The 18,147-nt window shown below is 34.0% G+C and overlaps 3 protein-coding genes across 4 annotated transcripts; all 3 read left to right on the top strand.

Annotated features, from left to right (window-relative positions):
- Positions 1-4,844: 4,844 nt before the first annotated feature.
- On the top strand, positions 4,845-7,918 carry LOC133334580 (uncharacterized). Of its 2 annotated transcripts, none has more exons than XM_061542893.1 (2): positions 4,845-7,593; positions 7,653-7,918. In XM_061542893.1, exon 1 carries the CDS (start codon positions 5,152-5,154, stop codon positions 7,030-7,032), a length of 1,881 nt encoding a protein of 626 aa, XP_061398877.1. In that variant the 5' UTR covers positions 4,845-5,151; the 3' UTR covers positions 7,033-7,593; positions 7,653-7,918. The 2 variants fall into 2 exon arrangements, with proteins under 2 accessions (XP_061398877.1, XP_061398878.1); XM_061542894.1 differs by having other exon boundaries at positions 4,845-7,113; positions 7,180-7,918.
- A 7,382-nt stretch (positions 7,919-15,300) lies between these two features.
- On the top strand, positions 15,301-16,113 carry LOC133334581 (chymotrypsin-2-like). Its single transcript, XM_061542895.1, has one exon. The coding sequence runs from the start codon at positions 15,301-15,303 to the stop codon at positions 16,111-16,113; it is 813 nt and encodes a 270-aa protein (XP_061398879.1).
- A 1,637-nt stretch (positions 16,114-17,750) lies between these two features.
- On the top strand, positions 17,751-18,141 carry LOC133334582 (chymotrypsin-2-like; the record flags this gene model as incomplete). The annotated part of the gene is made up of 1 exon (XM_061542896.1): positions 17,751-18,141. A coding segment is annotated over exon 1 (391 nt), but the record flags the coding sequence as incomplete, so codon positions are not given.
- Between the last annotated feature and the right edge of the window lie 6 nt (positions 18,142-18,147).

The raw sequence follows: 18,147 nt of genomic DNA on the forward strand, positions 1-18,147 counted from the left end.
TGATATTTTAAGGAGGAAGTCTATTTAAAATAGTTGGTAATAAATAATAATAAATTGTAAGATTTTATTTTATTGTGTTTTGGGAAAATTTTAAATCTCAGACCACAAATTTATACCACACATCCATTTTTAAAAATGTTATATTTATTTAAAAACTAATAAAAACAAACTATATAAAATCCTTAATTACGTAATTATTTTTTGTAAGTATTTTTCTATTTTAACATTTTTGCATTAATTGATATAGATTATTAATTTGTAACAATCATACGCCATAGGGGATCTACACCAATTTTAAATTAATAACACTCATACGCAACCTCTCTTTTAATGGCTTGCAATTAATAACACTCATACGCCCATTGCTGCGGACTACCACAATTTTATTTGTGTTAATTATTACTTATTAAATCATCACAAAAAAGGCAAGAAACATAAAACGAATACATTTTTTATAGTTTTTTTTATATTTTTATTAAACTCAATTTTATTTTTTAACATTTTGTTTATTCCAATTTTTATTTTCAATTTTAAAATAAAGAGTTTTTCTTTTATTTTCATCACACATAATTTTCACTTGTCTTATTTTGTTGTTGTTTTTTTATTTATAGCATCTATGGATTTAAAAATAAACACACGCGATCTCGAAGCATTTTGGCTACGTTAGCCACATTTACTTTGTTCGATTTGTCTGGTCCTGCCAACCTCTTCGCAGATAGGTAGTTTTTCATAATTTTTATGTGCTTCTTTGTTGTTCCAATTTTCTTTTTCTTTTTTCTTTTGTACACTTAAAGTAATTTTTGTGTTTAATTTTCATTTTGGTTTTGACCTTATTTCAAAAGCAAAAATAAAGAAAATTGAAAAAACGCTCATTGTAGATTCTCCGAATGGACCGCATACATCTGTTGTTGGTTCTGCTGACTCATTTGCCTCTGGCTAGATCAAATGCGTTATTTATATGACATGTGTATGTATATACACACATATTTTTTTTCTTTCAGTTTACACTAACTTGGTCCACAAACATATGTTTGTATATATCTATGCATGTTGTGTACGTATATATATAAACTTATGTTTGGTTTTTTGTTGTTGTCGAAAATATCCAATATTTTGTTGGGAATTTATTGTGACATCGTTGTGCGGGTATTCCAATGGGAACGTGTTGTTCTGACTTTTTTCGCTGTTGTTGTTGTTCTTTTTTCACTTTCACTTCGATTCAGAAAATTTTCAAAAATTCACTTAAAACGTCAACCAACCGTGGCTAATGTGAAAATTGGTAGGCGAATCGCGGCACTAAAAATGATTGCCGAAGAATCCGTAGCCATATGTTCCGTGTGAAAAAAGAACGAACCGAATTTTCATTACTCATCCCACAAATGAAATTGTTAATAACATTTTTTTTTTTCAAAATTAAAATTTTCAAATTGCAAAGCAATTTTTCGAGATTTTTCTTAAAGCAAAATTATTTATAAAAATTATTTTCAACAAAAATTACAAGAACATTACATTTTTCTTTACACGATTTGCTTTCCTGATATTTTTTCACTCCAGGTAATATCCAAAGATATTAATACATATGTATATATGTATGTAAAATTGTTTCTTTTTCCAAATTTTCTTTGTTGATTTCACAATACACAGATTTTTCCTAGACACTGAAAATCGTTTGAACGCACGGAAAACGAAATTTTCACTTGAACCGCTCACGTAGTAGCTCTTACCGCAACTGATCGCACATCGCATGAAAATTTGAAAATTTTCAAAAAGAACATTTCCCAAGAATTTTCTTAGCCTCCAAGAGAATTTGAAGCTAACAATATTCACAAATGGAGAGAGAGAGAAAGTGCGAGAGCCTAAAATCGAAATATGAAAATCTCTCAATTTTGAAAATTCCATTTTGAAAATCCCACAAAAATGTGCATGGATGCTGTTTGGGCACTACATTAATGAACAAAATTTTAGCATATTTTCTTTGGAAAATTAATTTAAAAAAATTCAGGCCTTTGATTATCCTTGGAAAATTAATTTTCCAAGCAAAGAAAAATTCTTGAAAAATGAATCTTTAAAAAATCCAGGCCTTTGATTATCCTTGGAAAATTAATTTTCCAAGCAAAGAAAAATTCTTGAAAAATGAATCTTTAAAAAATCCAGGCCTTTGATTATCCTTGGAAAATTAATTTTCCAATAAAAGACAAATTCTTGAAAAAAGTCTTCTTTAAAAAATCCACGCCTTGGATAGGCCTTCTCAAAAAGTCTTCTTTAAAAAATCCACACCTTGGATAGGCCTTCTCAAAAAGTCTTCTTTAAAAAATCCACACCTTGGATAGGCCTTCTCAAAAAGTCTTCTTTAAAAAATCCACGCCTTGGATAGGCCTTCTCAAAAAGTCTTCTTTAAAAAATCCACGCCTTGGATAGGCCTTCTCAAAAAGTCTTCTTTAAAAAATCCACGCCTTGGATAGGCCTTCTCAAAAAGTCTTCTTTAAAAAATCCACGCCTTGGATAGGCCTTCTCAAAAAGTCTTCTTTAAAAAATCCACGCCTTGGATAGGCCTTGAAAAAAGTCTTATTAAAAAATCCACGCCTTGGATAGGCCTTGAAAAAAGTCTTCTTTAAAAAATCCACGCCTTGGATAGGCCTTGAAAAAAGTCTTATTAAAAAATCCACGCCTTGGATAGGCCTTGAAAAAAGTCTTCTTTAAAAAATCCACGCCTTGGATAGGCCTTCTCAAAAAGTCTTCTTTAAAAAATCCACGCTTTGGATAGGCCTTCTCAAAAAGTCTTCTTTAAAAAATCCACGCTTTGGATAGGCCTTCTCAAAAAGTCTTCTTTAAAAAATCCACGCCTTGGATAGGCCTTCTCAAAAAGTCTTCTTTAAAAAATCCACGCCTTGGATAGGCCTTCTCAAAAAGTCTTCTTTAAAAAATCCACGCCTTGGATAGGCCTTCTCAAAAAGTCTTCTTTAAAAAATCCACGCCTTGGATAGGCCTTCTCAAAAAGTCTTCTTTAAAAAATCCACGCCTTGGATAGGCCTTCTCAAAAAGTCTTCTTTAAAAAATCCACGCCTTGGATAGGCCTTCTCAAAAAGTCTTCTTTAAAAAATCCACGCCTTGGATAGGCCTTCTCAAAAAGTCTTCTTTAAAAAATCCACGCCTTGGATAGGCCTTCTCAAAAAGTCTTCTTTAAAAAATCCACGCCTTGGATAGGCCTTCTCAAAAAGTCTTCTTTAAAAAATCCACGCCTTGGATAGGCCTTCTCAAAAAGTCTTCTTTAAAAAATCCACGCCTTGGATAGGCCTTCTCAAAAAGTCTTCTTTAAAAAATCCACGCCTTGGATAGGCCTTCTCAAAAAGTCTTCTTTAAAAAATCCACGCCTTGGATAGGCCTTCTCAAAAAGTCTTCTTTAAAAAATCCACGCCTTGGATAGGCCTTCTCAAAAAGTCTTCTTTAAAAAATCCACGCCTTGGATAGGCCTTCTCAAAAAGTCTTCTTTAAAAAATCCACGCTTTGGATAGGCCTTCTCAAAAAGTCTTCTTTAAAAAATCCACGCTTTGGATAGGCCTTCTCAAAAAGTCTTCTTTAAAAAATCCACGCTTTGGATAGGCCTTCTCAAAAAGTCTTCTTTAAAAAATCCACGCCTTGGATAGGCCTTCTCAAAAAGTCTTCTTTAAAAAATCCACGCCTTGGATAGGCCTTGAAAAAAGTCTTATTAAAAAATCCACGCCTTGGATAGGCCTTGAAAAAAGTCTTCTTTAAAAAATCCACGCCTTGGATAGGCCTTGAAAAAAGTCTTATTAAAAAATCCACGCCTTGGATAGGCCTTGAAAAAAGTCTTCTTTAAAAAATCCACGCCTTGGATAGGCCTTCTCAAAAAGTCTTCTTTAAAAAATCCACGCTTTGGATAGGCCTTCTCAAAAAGTCTTCTTTAAAAAATCCACGCTTTGGATAGGCCTTCTCAAAAAGTCTTCTTTAAAAAACCCACGCCTTGGATAGGCCTTGAAAAAAGTCTTCTTTAAAAAATCCACGCCTTGGATAGGCCTTGAAAAAAGTCTTCTTTAAAAAATCCACGCCTTGGATAGGCCTTGAAAAAAGTCTTCTTTAAAAAATCCACGCCTTGGATAGGCCTTCTCAAAAAGTCTTCTTTAAAAAATCCACGCCTTGGATAGGCCTTCTCAAAAAGTCTTCTTTAAAAAATCCACGCCTTGGATAGGCCTTCTCAAAAAGTCTTCTTTAAAAAATCCACGCCTTGGATAGGCCTTAAAAATCTTCTTTAAAAAATCCACGCCTTGGATAGGCCTTAAAAAATCCACGCCTTGGATAGGCCTTAAAAAATCTACGCCTATGATAGGTCTTAAAAAAGTATTCTTTAAAAAATCCACGCCTTATATATTCCTTGATAAATGAATCTTTAAAAAATCCACGCCTTATATAGGCCTTGATAAATGAATCTTTAAAAAATCCACGCCTATTTGTTGGCTTTAAAACTATTTCTTATTAAATTTTCGTCTGCATCTGACCCATGCAAAGATATTTTTAAAATATCCACAACTGCTTTGGCTGTTCCAAACCTTATTTGTCCTTTTTTATAGCATACTTTTAGGCGTAAACTTTATTTTCTATATTTATTATTTGTATTTCCTTATTTGGGAACATATTTTTACTTAAATCTTTATTTGCCTTGTCAAAACTAATTACAAAGGTAAACGAGATCTCATTTGTCCAATGCGACCATCCTCACCTAATATTTTTTTATTATTTACAAAAAGATTTGAAAAATCGTCTAAGAATGTCGATTTGTCATCATTTCCAGACAGTCCAAAAATATTAGACTTGTTTGTCTGAAACAACCCTGCTGCGAGCAAAGATCCATGTGTATCTTATATTACCACTTTATTTCTACAGACAATTGTACTAGTTCAAATTTCAACAATTTACGAGTAGAGTTTGGTTTGGGACACTGATTGTAGTGTATTTCTACTGACAATGTCGACAGTTGGCTTTTCTTTTATTGTCATTAAAACATATTGAATATATACACATTTTTATGTAATTTTTTTGTAGATCGCATCGAAACAACGCGTTTTTATCGGCAATTAATTTGTTTTGTGTGTTTTATTGTTAAAAAGGTGATTATTTATTAAATATATAAACAAAATGAGTAAAAGAAATTATAAAAGATTAATTAAAAAACAAAAAATATTGTATAAAAACAGAAGTTTGCAATGTGAACAAGAAAATAGTGAAAGTGAATTTGTGTCAAACGGTGGAGATTTTATAAATGATTTCGTGGAAAATGGAATGGAAGATTTTGCAGTTCCGAAATTAATGTTGCGGGACAAACTTAAAAAGTGGTGCATGGAAACGAATCCTTCAAAGAAATGTTTGGAAAGTCTTTTATCAATATTAAAGGAAGAAGGTCTAGATGTTCCGCTCACTAGAGAGACTTTGGTGGGCAGAGCAAAAAATATGTTAACGAGAAATGTTGCCCCTGGAATTTATTGTCATATTGGCATAGAAACACAACTACGAAAAGTTGGTCACATTTTGGAAAAGTATGAGGAAGTCGAACTAGATATAAATATCGATGGAATTCCACTGTTCAAAAGCTCTCGTGTGCAATTGTGGCCAATCCTTTGCAGAATCGTTAATATTCAGGAGAAAACAAAACCGTTTGTTGTTGGATTATACTTGGGAAACACCAAGCCGGGTAGTGTGAATGTGTATTTGAAAGACTTCATTGATGAAGTGATTCTACTAAAAGGTCAGTTTATCATACAACAAAAACATTTAAAATTGAAGTTTCGTTGCTTAATATGTGACGCACCAGCAAAAGCTTTCGTTTGTGGAGTTCCTGGACATACATCAACACATGGCTGCACCAAGTGTACTCAAATTGCGAAGAAGGTAAACAATGTCTTGACTTATAGTAGCGAGAGTGGTTCCCTAATCTCCGATGAGGACTTTGCTGTGCGAAAGTATCCATGCCACCATTCCCAAATGTTCAAAGAAGAAAAAACTCCTCTCGAAGAAATTGGATTTGGTATGATAAATCAGACTCCTTTAGATAGCATGCATCTCATTGACCTCGGAGTCACCAAAAAAATGCTAACCAGAATAATGCATAATAAAACTGAAAAGAAAACCTCAAAACAAAATATTTCAAAAATATCTTCTGAATTGGTGAAATTTAAAAAATACATTCCAAGGGAATTCCCAAGAAAACCCAGGCCTTTAGATGATCTTTGTCATTGGAAAGCGACTGAATTTCACCAGTTCCTTGCTTATACAGGAATTATTGCTCTTTATAATAATGTACACGAAGATATTTATTATGAATTTTTAACTTTACATTGTGCTTATCGACTTCTTAACAATGCACGACATATGGATCAAAATATTGTTCAAGCTAATAATTTGCTTCAATTATTTGTCGAGAACTTCTCAACTGTATTTGGTTCGAACAGCATTTCTTTTAACGTTCATAATCTGCTTCATTTGGCTTCTTGCGCAGAAAAGTATGGTCCCCTTATTTCGTTTTCTGCATATGCATTTGAAAATAAACTGCAAACACTGAAAAAACATGTTCGAAAACCATCACATATCTTTCAACAAATTATTCAAAAGGAAAAAAATTGCATGATTGTCAACACTATTCAGGATGGGTTAAAATATGAAAAAGGTGTTATCGTTGGAGCTTTTGTAAATGATTGCTACATATCCTGCAAAGAACCAGATAATATTTGCGCGGTGAATTCATGCATTCCAATAAAAATTGATAATATAAAGAAAAAGGGCGAAATATATATTGAAGGCAGTCGAATTTTGGCATTAGAAAGTTTCTACGAAGAACCGGTGAATTCTTGTGAGATTGGTATTTTCAAAACGAATCTGACTCTAGGGGAAAAAGAGACATTTTGTATTAAAGACATTCAGTTCAAATTTGTATGCTTGCCAATTGATTCTGATTTTGTAATCGTGCCCATTTTACATTCCTGCTTTCCAGAGAAATATCAAGCACAAATTTTTACCTCCTAAGTACACAACTCCCGCACATAAACATGTCGAACGAAAATGCCAACCCTTCCAAAGGAAAAATGAAATATTTTGCTCCACAAGGTAATCTCCAAAGATTATCACTAAATTTTTAACAGTATAACAAAATTGAGTTCATATTTTTGATAGCTAATGCAAAATGTTCTTCCTGCCAAGAAAATGCCAGAAAACTAGACACGATTATTGATATTTTGGCGGAGCATAAAGTTTTACTGGATCGTGTTATTTCTCAGAACGCATTTGTGGACAATATTATGACAATTTTTCCAATTGAATCGGAAGAAAAACTTCGAGAATTTGATCGAATTCTCGCAACACAAGCAGATATATATGTACGTATCTGCGTTTTGGGAATAACAAATTCATAACTAAAACAATTTTTACAATTGCAGACTCGACAAATGAAAAATCTCATTGCAGGTAACGCTGAACGTAATTTGCATAAAGTATTTGGAAGAAATATTATTATGGATTTTAATGTTGACGGAACTTTCGGGAAAAAAGGTCTACGAGATTTTGGTAATGTACTTGCCGCCATAATAGGTAAAACGTGTTTGTTTTTGTTTCAAATAAGTAATGCTAAAATATAGTTTATAAAACAGAAGTTATATCAACATTTAATAAATTACCTGACAAGACTTTACGAGCAGCGTTCCAACGCCAAAAGAAAAAGTATTTTAAGATCAACAAACGAAGCAGGCGCACCGAAGAAAAGGAACAAGATGAAAATGATGAAGAACCACAAATTTAACTGAATGTTTTTATGTTATACTATATAATTTTAAAATCCTAGTTCTAACACTATTCAGTTTTATTAAAAATAAGACAAGGTTTGGCCAGCCTTGAAAAAAGTGAGCTATATATGTAATCCATTTCTTAATTTATTACCTTGCCTAAAATTCGCAGACTGTTTTAGATTAATTAAATATATTGTGTGTAGATTGAACTGTGCTTTACTTTTGTTTTTGTTACTTAATAACTGCGTTAAAAATGTAACGTTGTTAAATACTTATTCTATTACAAGCATTTTCCTAAAAATCTCAAATGACTATTTGGTTCGAATGCCTCCATATGATCTCGAAAGGACTAATGGTCTTCTAGTGTTTATTTGGTTCAAATGTCTACATATAGCTCAGGATACCCAATAAAATGCAGTGATTATTTGGTTCAAACGTCACCATATAAACTTAAAAGATCTAATCTTTTTCTAGTGATTATTTGGTTCAAATGTCTACATATAGCTCAGGAAACCCAATATAATGTAGTGATTATTTGGTATACACGTCATCACATTATCTCAAAAGATATAATCTTTTTCTAGTGACTATTTGGTTCAAATGTCACCATATAGTCCCAAAAGAACTACTTAGTCAATATAGTCAAGGTCTACTGGTACTTCTCCTATGACAAGCCTATGTTAAATGTCCATAGGAAATTACATTGGTTGTGGTATACTTTTTCACTAGTACTAGCGACAATGTCACCAGTAAAACACTACAATTTTACTAAAGCTGCTCGCTGCAGGGAAGTCAACACACCAACACACCTCACATTCTCCAACAAACCACCTGACAATACCCACACCTGAATGTGGAAATTCACAAAAAATTATGGGTCGGAAAATTCAAAATATTTTCGGCGCGTGAAGACACACAAACGCAATGAAATACGCACATAAAACATCATCGTGACAGACCACGTTGATTCATCAAAGTGTATTTCTTTTTCAAAAATATCGTCATGTCAAGAGACAACCAGAGAATCGATGAAATGACTATGACTGGTCAGATATAAGTTGTTGGCTCACCGCCAATAATGAACAAATATTGAGGAAAAAAATTATTTTGTGCACTTTAAAAAGTTAATTAATTTTAATAACAAATTAAATTAGTTTACAATACAGACATCTTTTGGGGATTTAGATTAGTGTGGAAGAGACATAGGTGAGGATTTTTTGAACAATATTTTTCAAGGGTCGTGCGAAGGCGTTGATTTTTGAAAAATATATTTTTCAAGAGTCTTAGGAGCGTTGATTTAAAAAAAAATATTTTAAGGGTTATTATAGACATAGAGTTTTTACAAAATCGATGATTATTTTAGGAGTGGATTTAAAAAAATATATTTTTCAAAGATCATAGGCTGACGAGGATTTTTAAGAAAATATTTTTCAAAGGGTTTAGGCATGCCTTGATTTTATTTTTTAATAGTTTTTGAAGAGCTATTGGCAGGCCTGGATTTTTTAAAAATATTTTTTTCAAGAGCCATAAATAAGCGTGGATTTGTTAAAATTATTTTTTTGAGGGTCATACACACGTCACACGTCATACCACACTGTGGTACAGGGTATTATGTCTTTGTGCATATGTTTGTAACAGGCAAAAGGAATCGGGATGGACCCATGGTTCATTTTGAGAATATGCATAGAATCACTTTCTAAGTCGATTTATGGGTGTCCGTCTGTCCGTCCATTTATTTTTGTGAACAAAATACAGGTCGCATTTATGATTCGATTTGAAATTTGGCACAGTTCATTAATTTGGCCCAAGAACCAACTCTATTGAAATTGGGGAAAATCGGTTGAGATTTAGATATAGCTCCCATATATAGTTTTGTCCGATTTTATGTAAATTATGCACCAAACTCCCAATATTTGTCCGATTGGGACAAAATTTGCGCAGCACACTGAATCAGGTCCATATCTATATATGCGAAGTTTTGTTAAAATCGGTACAGATTTTGATATAGTTCGCATATATAGTTTCGTCCGATTTTATGTGAATAATGCACCAAACTCCCAATATTTGTCGGATTGGGACAAAATTCTGCACAGCGTATTGAATTGGTCTGGTGTCTGCGAAGTTTTGTTAAAATCAGTTCATATTTAGATATAGCTCCCATATATAGTTTCGTCCGATTTTTTGTGAATGATACATCAAACACAAAAGTTTGCATAGCGAATGCAATTGAGGAAGAAAGTATGTGTGATAAGGTTTATTTAAATTGTTTCAGATTTTATAGCTTCCATACATAATTTTACTCGATTTCATACAAATGGTACACCAAAGAATCCGAGTCTACCCGTTTGACATGCAATTTTTCATTGACTTCAGAATGGTATATGTATGCGTTTTTTTTTTCAATTGGTTCAAATATCTGTCTAGATTGCACATTTAATATAGCCCGATTCCATCTCAATGGTCCTCCAAATTATATTCTATGTCTGTTCTATCTACAGGATATTGTAGATATTAACATCTCTTGTATGTACCCAAAGTGGTGAAGGGTATCATATAGTCGGCCACGTCCGAAGTTTGAACTTTCCTTACTGGTTTTTTAATAATAATTATTTTAAGGTGTTATATTATTAAGGTGTTATATATTAAGAGCTAAAAACTAGTGTCTTGTAAATGATATTTTAACTATTTTTATTTAACAATGATTGTCAGCAAAATCGGTAGATAGTCCAGTTTATGATAGCTCTTATTGTTTAGAAACAATTCCACCAGTTAAAAATGACTATTATTCTCGGTACATGTTAGTCCAAGTAAATAGAGTTTTATGTCCGAAATATTGTTGGTAGATAAAAACAATTAAATTATTTATCGTATTTTTATGGCTAACAATCTGTAATTGGTTTGACTTCAAGTCGTACGAAAGATACCGAATTTTTGCGATAACTAAATGTTCGATGATGAAAATCAAAAAGCAATCAAAATGTATGGATATAGGCAGATGGGCCGAATTTGATGTACCATACATGAATTTATAAATTTTAAAACATGTTCAAATATACCAGCAGTCTTTTATCTGAACGAAGATCAAAAATATTTGCTTCAAAATCCCTGAAATTTACCAGTAACGTGAATTTGATAGGTCAACCGCCAGTCTATATGGCACCCAATGATTTATTTTTGTTCTCGCACATGGAGAAACAAATGCGATTGCCGTTGCCAGATGCTCAGAGGTCAAAATTCCTCCGGGCAGAACATTTTCAAAATTGGTTTATGTTCCGTTTACCACATAAATGTTCGGACTTATTTTAGATAATAAAAATATATATAATTCAACATGTTGGTTAATCAAAGGCTGTTGAAAATCCTATTCGCAGAACATTTTTAATATTGGTTTATTTTTAGACGTCGTTCCCATATACAGATTCAGACAGGGTTTGAGGTATTAGCCAACTAAAGTATCTGTTACATAGAATTACTGATTTTCACATGATGAAATACATCCTGACCGATAATTGTCTGAATCATGTTTGGAAAACACCACCACATAAATGTTCCGCCTCATTTTACCGATTTTGCAAATCGGTTATTAATTACTGAACTCTTGGACAGTGGGGCTTTTCGGTTACTGAAAGGATAAAAAATCATCTGACACAATGTTTTCAATGTTGATACATTATTTGACATAGTGTCCATATAAGGGTCCCGACAGATTCATGTTAACTCAGAGAAATCAATATAAATATACCATTTTCATTTTTTTGGTATTTTTGGGGACCCAGTCGCATTTGAACCCAAATATATTCGCAATTCTGCTTGCCGGTTACTGGAGGGGTGTTTAAAATACTCATGGCAGACTATTTGAAATGTAGTTTGATTTTAGACATATTTTCCATATAAGGATCCCCACTAATTTTAGGTTTTTTTTTCTAGCCGGATTTTCCGAACATAATTTCCGGGTCTCAAATAATGATCTTCCATCTCCTAAAAATTAACAATGTCCAGGTCCATGTTATCACACAACCCTCAGTAGAGGCCCCTGCTTATTCTAGGTAATATTTGAGCCCTTCGTCACATTTTGAAGCAAAAAAAAAAAAAAGGAACATACGGTTGAGTACGCCTATATGAGGACAAATTACAACCATTTCGGTTGAAAAACGAGCTGAAAATCCTCAATATACTAAAATTGAGACTATAAGAAAAAAATTGACCTTTATTCATAATTTTTAGAGTGGAGACTTTGGTACCCCATAACAACACAAATTCCCGAATTACAGCGAATTCGGTCGAAAAACGCTCTGAAAATCTCTAAATTCCTAAAATCTTGGAGGTACCTTTATATGGAGGCTACAAGAAAACATATTGATAATTTTTTTGTCATGGACTCAATATGAACCCAATGAGACAAATTACAGCTAATTCGGTTGAAATATGAGTCCAAAAACCTCAAAATAGCGAAAATTTGGGGGGCACGGTTATATGGGAACCATGCCTAAACGTGGACCGATATAACCCATTATCGGACTTGACCGGCCTGCAGACAAAAGATAACAACATTTTAGAGTATATCTCAATTTGTTTAGAAGCTAGAGAGATTACAGAAGACAGATGACAGAATTATTATTTCGATGAGATACAAACAAAAAACTCACCCATACTATGGTGAAATGTAAAAATCTCTCGGCGAATAATTATCAATGTCCATGTTAGCACATAACCCTCAGTACAAAGGCCCCGCATCCTTTTGGGTATTTCATCCTGGAATCATTCTCAATCCAAAAACCAGTGAACGGAGCAGTATAGTCGGACGGGGCCGACCATACTATAGCCGTCACTACTACCACGGAACTCTAACTCTCTGCGGATTTTTATTTCGAGCCTGGGCAGTATTTCGTGATAGTTGCACCCTTTTGCCCGATTAGCCGATTCCCTTAAACTGACATATTTTCCGAATATTACTAATATTCAGTACAGTCCTTCCAATTGCTTGTCCATATTCCATTCACCGTGGATTGTGTTGTGATGTTCGGCTTATATTTGTGGCCTCGAAAAAACACATAAAACTTATGTTTTCGGTCCACTTCATCCCAAGAGTATTATCAGATCATCATCGAAAATTATAGGCGTTGTCCTTGACCATAACTAGAACCTCATGGAACATTTCAAAGCGATCAGTGTGGTAAGGCGTTACTAAGTAATATTTGGTTGGGGGAAAAATATCCATTATGAACATGTCGATAAAATCGGAGAAATCGGAGAATTTGGTGGCACTGGAAGGGGATTATTTATTATTGAGTTGCTTCCACATGACCAAACGATGAATTCTAATCTCCACTGTCAACAAGTGGACCGTTTAAATATAGCAATTGACCAGAATTGGCCAGCATGAGAGGTGTCGTGTTCCACCAGGACAACGCTAGGCAACACACACGAAGTCTTCATAATATTTTGAAGACTTCGGCTTCATTTTCAAAACAAAATTACTATAATTTAGGATCTCGGGTTCTCAGAGGATAAAGGAACTACCATCGAAGAAAAATTAAGTAGCTCATAGCTCTCCAATTTAAAAGTTTCGCCTCATTTTCGGTATTGTTAAGGTTAGGGTATTTATAATTGGGTATTTCGTTTATTGAAATGGTAAAGTCTTCATGGCATTTTCATTTTTGAATCATTTTTAGCATAGTACACATATAGGAGTCCCTAGCGATGTTGGATATTTTCAAGGCTTTAAACCAAAATTTGAGTAAATCGACTAGGGATCTTAAAGGATATACTGTCTCCCGGGAGAAATGGGAATAAATTAACCTATAGGAGATACACTGTTTCACTGATACCGGTGAAAATTTTTTCAATACATTTTTGACAGTTTTAAGGTCCCAGCAGCAATTTCAACCCATAATTATCGCAATTTCACATTTCGTTTATTCAAAGGTTAAAAAACCTTTTGGAAAAATACTTTCAATGTTGGTTCCCATAGAAGTATTCAATTTCGAGTATTTTAATACCCTTAGTCACATTTTCATTGGGTTATAAAGGGTTAAAAATCTCCCGGCTACAAATTTTCAACATAGGTTAATATAGGTTAACGTATATCAATCAATATTAAGGTCCTGCCTCATTTTAGGTATTAATGCGTCAAGCATTTTTCAATTAAATGGAGGTTTTTCCGGTTAATGTGACATTTCAAGTACTCTAAGGATTAAATTTCCTCTGACGGAAAATTGCTATTTCCTAACGACGTTTCTATAAATGGGGGTCTTTTAGAGCATATATATGTTTTGTCAGAGCTCGTATATAAGATTCCCGTATTTATGGTGAAACAGATTATCTGGAGTGTACAAAATCTGAAATTTGGAAGACCCAACCGCCCTAAATGGCATACAAACAAACTCAAAAATTCAGCTTGAGCCCGGCTGGGTTCCCATCGCATCTGTTAATTGTTGTCCGGCGCCTTAGCGTTCTTCCTAAGGTTGCACAATAATGCAGTTGCATACCATTGAAGAAAAAATATTCTCTGAAAAGGAATGTTCTGGTGTGATGCCAAATGTCCGAACCTTGACACGGTTGAATTTAATTCGTAGATGCAATTTCGCAACAATAGTCGACATAAATACAACATATCAAGTAAAGACATTTGTAAGCCACATTGCCCAATACGCCTGATGAGCTGCTTAACCAACGGTGAAACGCGTCGCATAGTGGTGGGAATGTAGTATCTCTCTGGCTTTCCTTTTCATTGCAACGCCGATCATGTAGCTCATCTCGAAAGAGAAATTAATTAAAAACGTAATGGGTATATTTGAAATTTTAAGAACTCAAAAAAATAACTACTGCCAGAAATTAGGCCCCATGTTTGGAGCACATACCATATACAAGATTTTTCACCCCATTTATGATATCTTGGAGGTCCGATCCGCACTTTACCAGCTATGGGCCGTGGAGGTCCGTTCATAGTTAATTTGTCGGTCATCAGAACAAACATTCAAAAAATATGACTCTCATAATTTTCCACGAACATCGTACACCATGGATCAGACATACTATCAGGAAATTGATAATCGTATACTTCTTTAAATTCTATTTAACAAAATTAATAACAATTATTAAAAACGCAAAAAAATTATAATCGCTTATTAGATACGATTGGGAATTTCTTCTGCGAAAGACAAATCATAACAAAATGCTGGCAAAAAGTCAACCAGACAACAGTTGACTGACTAACACCACGAATTCTTCACAATTGATAACAAATCTGTTGTTTTGAATTCCGAACCCTTGCAAGTGCTTCGCTTGTCAAATCTTTTGCCATTGGAAAGCCAATAAATTTGTTTATATTATTTACTGTAACCCCAACCGACCGACCAGCCGACAACCAATCAATGCTGGTCAGCCCCGTTTGTTTTGCTAGTTTTCGATTTTTATCAAATCAGATAAAAAATCAAATATTTCCAATTTCCAATAACATAAAATGTTGGCAAAGTTTCGTAACTTCAGTCAATTCTAGTGGAAATTTTCAAAGATGAAGATCGTCGGAGGAGGTGTTTTATTTGTGGTGTTGGTGTTTTTGGCTGCAGGACCATTTTCGCGAGTAGAGGCAAAACGTATTAAACCCGTTACTCGAGCTCCTAAGAGGAGTCAGGTGGGTCGTGTGGTGGGCGGTGGCACTGCGGAAGAGGGTTTGGCACCCTACCAGGTATCCTTGCAAACGGAATGGGGCCACTTTTGTGGCGGAGCCATTATCGATAAGGATTGGGTGCTGACAGCTGCCCATTGTGTTGTTAACAAATATGTAGAAGATATCATCGTGATGACCGGAAGTCAAAATTTGGTGAAACCTGGTCCACTCTATTATGCGGATGCAAAATATGTCCATTGTAATCATGATAAACCGAGTATGCACAACGATATTGCCCTGCTGCATTTAAATTCGAGTATTGTTTTCAATGAGAAAACACAGGCTGTGCCGTTGCCCACTAAACCCATGGAAGATGGTGCTGATGTGTTGCTAACCGGTTGGGGTTCGGAGGAGCTTTGGGGTGATTCACCGGATCTCTTGAAGAAAGTCAATTTGAAGTACATGGAACACAGTCGCTGTAAGGAGGCCATGAATGACGATCCCGATGTAGATTTCGGTCACATATGTACCTATACGAAGGTCGGAGAGGGTTCGTGTCATGGTGATTCGGGTGGTCCTTTGGTCAGTGGTGGTTATTTGGTGGGTGTGGTCAATTGGGGTATGCCCTGTGCCATTGGATATCCTGATATGCATGCTAGTCCGCTGTTTTATCACGATTGGATCCGATCGAAAATGAGCGGAAATCGAAAGTGTTGAAGGGGAGGAGAGATAATATTTAGTACATAAGGATAAGTGTGATTTTTTTTGTGTAAATAAAATAAAAAAATATAAAAAAAAATTATGAAAAAAAATTTCAAGGGTCCACAAACAGGCGTGGATTTTTTAAAAATATTTTTTCAAGGGTTATCCAAGGCGTGAATTTTTTAAAAATAATTTTTCAAGGGTTATCCAAGGCGTGGATTTTTTAAAAATATTTTTTCAAGGGTTATCCAAGGCGTGGATTTTTTAAAAATATTTTTTCAAGGGTTATCCAAGGCGTGGATTTTTTAAAAATATTTTTTCAAGGGTTATCCAAGGCGTGGATTTTTTAAAAATATTTTTTCAAGGGTTATCCAAGGCGTGGATTTTTTAAAAATATTTTTCAAGGGTTATCCAAGGCGTGGATTTGTTAAAAATATTTTTTCAAGGGTTATCCAAGGCGTGGATTTTTTAAAAATATTTTTCAAGGGTTATCCAAGGCGTGGATTTGTTAAAAATATTTTTTCAAGGGTTATTCAAGGCGTGGATTTTTTAAAAATATTTTTTCAAGGGTTATCCAAGGCGTGGATTTTTTAAAAATATTTTTTCAAGGGTTATCCAAGGCGTGGATTTTTTAAAAATATTTTTTCAAGGGTTATCCATGGCGTGGATTTTTTAAAAATATTTTTTCAAGGGTTATCCAAGGCGTGGATTTTTTAAAAATATTTTTTCAAGGGTTATCCAAGGCGTGGATTTTTTAAAAATATTTTTTCAAGGGTTATACAAGGCGTGGATTTTTTAAAAATATTTTTTCAAGGGTTATACAAGGCGTGGATTTTTTAAAAATATTTTTTCATGGGTTATCCAAGGCGTGGATTTTTTACAAATATTTTTTCAAGGGTTATACAAGGCGTGGATTTTTTAAAAATATTTTTTCATGGGTTATACAAGGCGTGGATTTTTTACAAATATTTTTTCAAGGGTTATACAAGGCGTGGATTTTTTAAAAATATTTTTTCATGGGTTATCCAAGGCGTGGATTTTTTAAAAATATTTTTTCATGGGTTATCCAAGGCGTGGATTTTTTAAAAATATTTTTTCATGGTTTATCCAAGGCGTGGATTTTTTAAAAATATTTTTTCAAGGGTTATCCAAAGCGTGGATTTCTTAAAGATATTTTTTCAAGGGTTATCAAAGGCGTGGATTTTTTAAAAAAATTTTTTCAGTGGTTATCCAAGGGGTGGATTTTTTAAAAATATTTTTTCAAGGGTTATCCAAGGCGTGGATTTTTTAAAAATAATTTTTCAGTGGTTATCCAAGGGGTGGATTTTTTAAAAATATTTTTTCAAGGGTTATCCAAGGCGTGGATTTTTTAAAAATATTTTTTCAGTGGTTATCCAAGGGGTGGATTTTTTAAAAATATTTTTTCAAGGGTTATCCAAGGCGTGGATTTTTTTCAATGCCGTGGTCTTCTTCCTATAGCGTATTTCATTTTTTACGATGGTCATAAATATTTACTACCAATCCATACTGACCCATACGTTTGTTTTTTATCAATTCGAATACGATAAACTACAAGAACAAAATTTCAGATATAAATTCGAATATTTGATATTTTAAAAACATTTTGGCAATTCTTGCGGAAATTTCCAAAGATGAAGTTCGTTTTGCCAGTGGTTATACTTTTAACGGTCGGGTCAATCATCATTGACGCGAAGCGGATCAAAACAATATCGAATAATTTATCGGAAAAAGAAGGACGCGTTGTTGGCGGTGTAACAGCTGAGGAGGGTTTGGCACCCTACCAGGTGTCCCTGCAAAATTTCTGGGGCCATTATTGTGGTGGAGCCATAATCGACAAACAATGGATCCTGACTGCCGCACATTGTGTTGCTCGCAAGGAGATGGAAGATATTTTGGTTATGACCGGTACACAAGATCTTGAACTACCCGGTGTTATTTATCATGTGGATGAGGTGCATGTCCATTGTAATTATGATCGGCCGCAGATGCACAACGATATTGCATTGTTGCATTTAAATGAGAGTATTG

Source organism: Musca vetustissima, unplaced genomic scaffold (genome assembly GCF_032173495.1).
Source record: "Musca vetustissima isolate MV318-11 ecotype Yass unplaced genomic scaffold, APGP_CSIRO_Mvet_v1 utg28322, whole genome shotgun sequence".
NCBI classification, from domain to species: domain Eukaryota; kingdom Metazoa; phylum Arthropoda; class Insecta; order Diptera; family Muscidae; genus Musca; species Musca vetustissima.

Excerpts from the sequence above, each read along its gene's own strand:
- LOC133334581 (XM_061542895.1), top strand. The coding sequence starts at position 15,301 with ATGAAGATCGTCGGAGGAGGTGTTTTATTTGTGGTGTTGGTGTTTTTG.
- LOC133334580 (XM_061542893.1), top strand. The coding sequence starts at position 5,152 with ATGAGTAAAAGAAATTATAAAAGATTAATTAAAAAACAAAAAATATTG.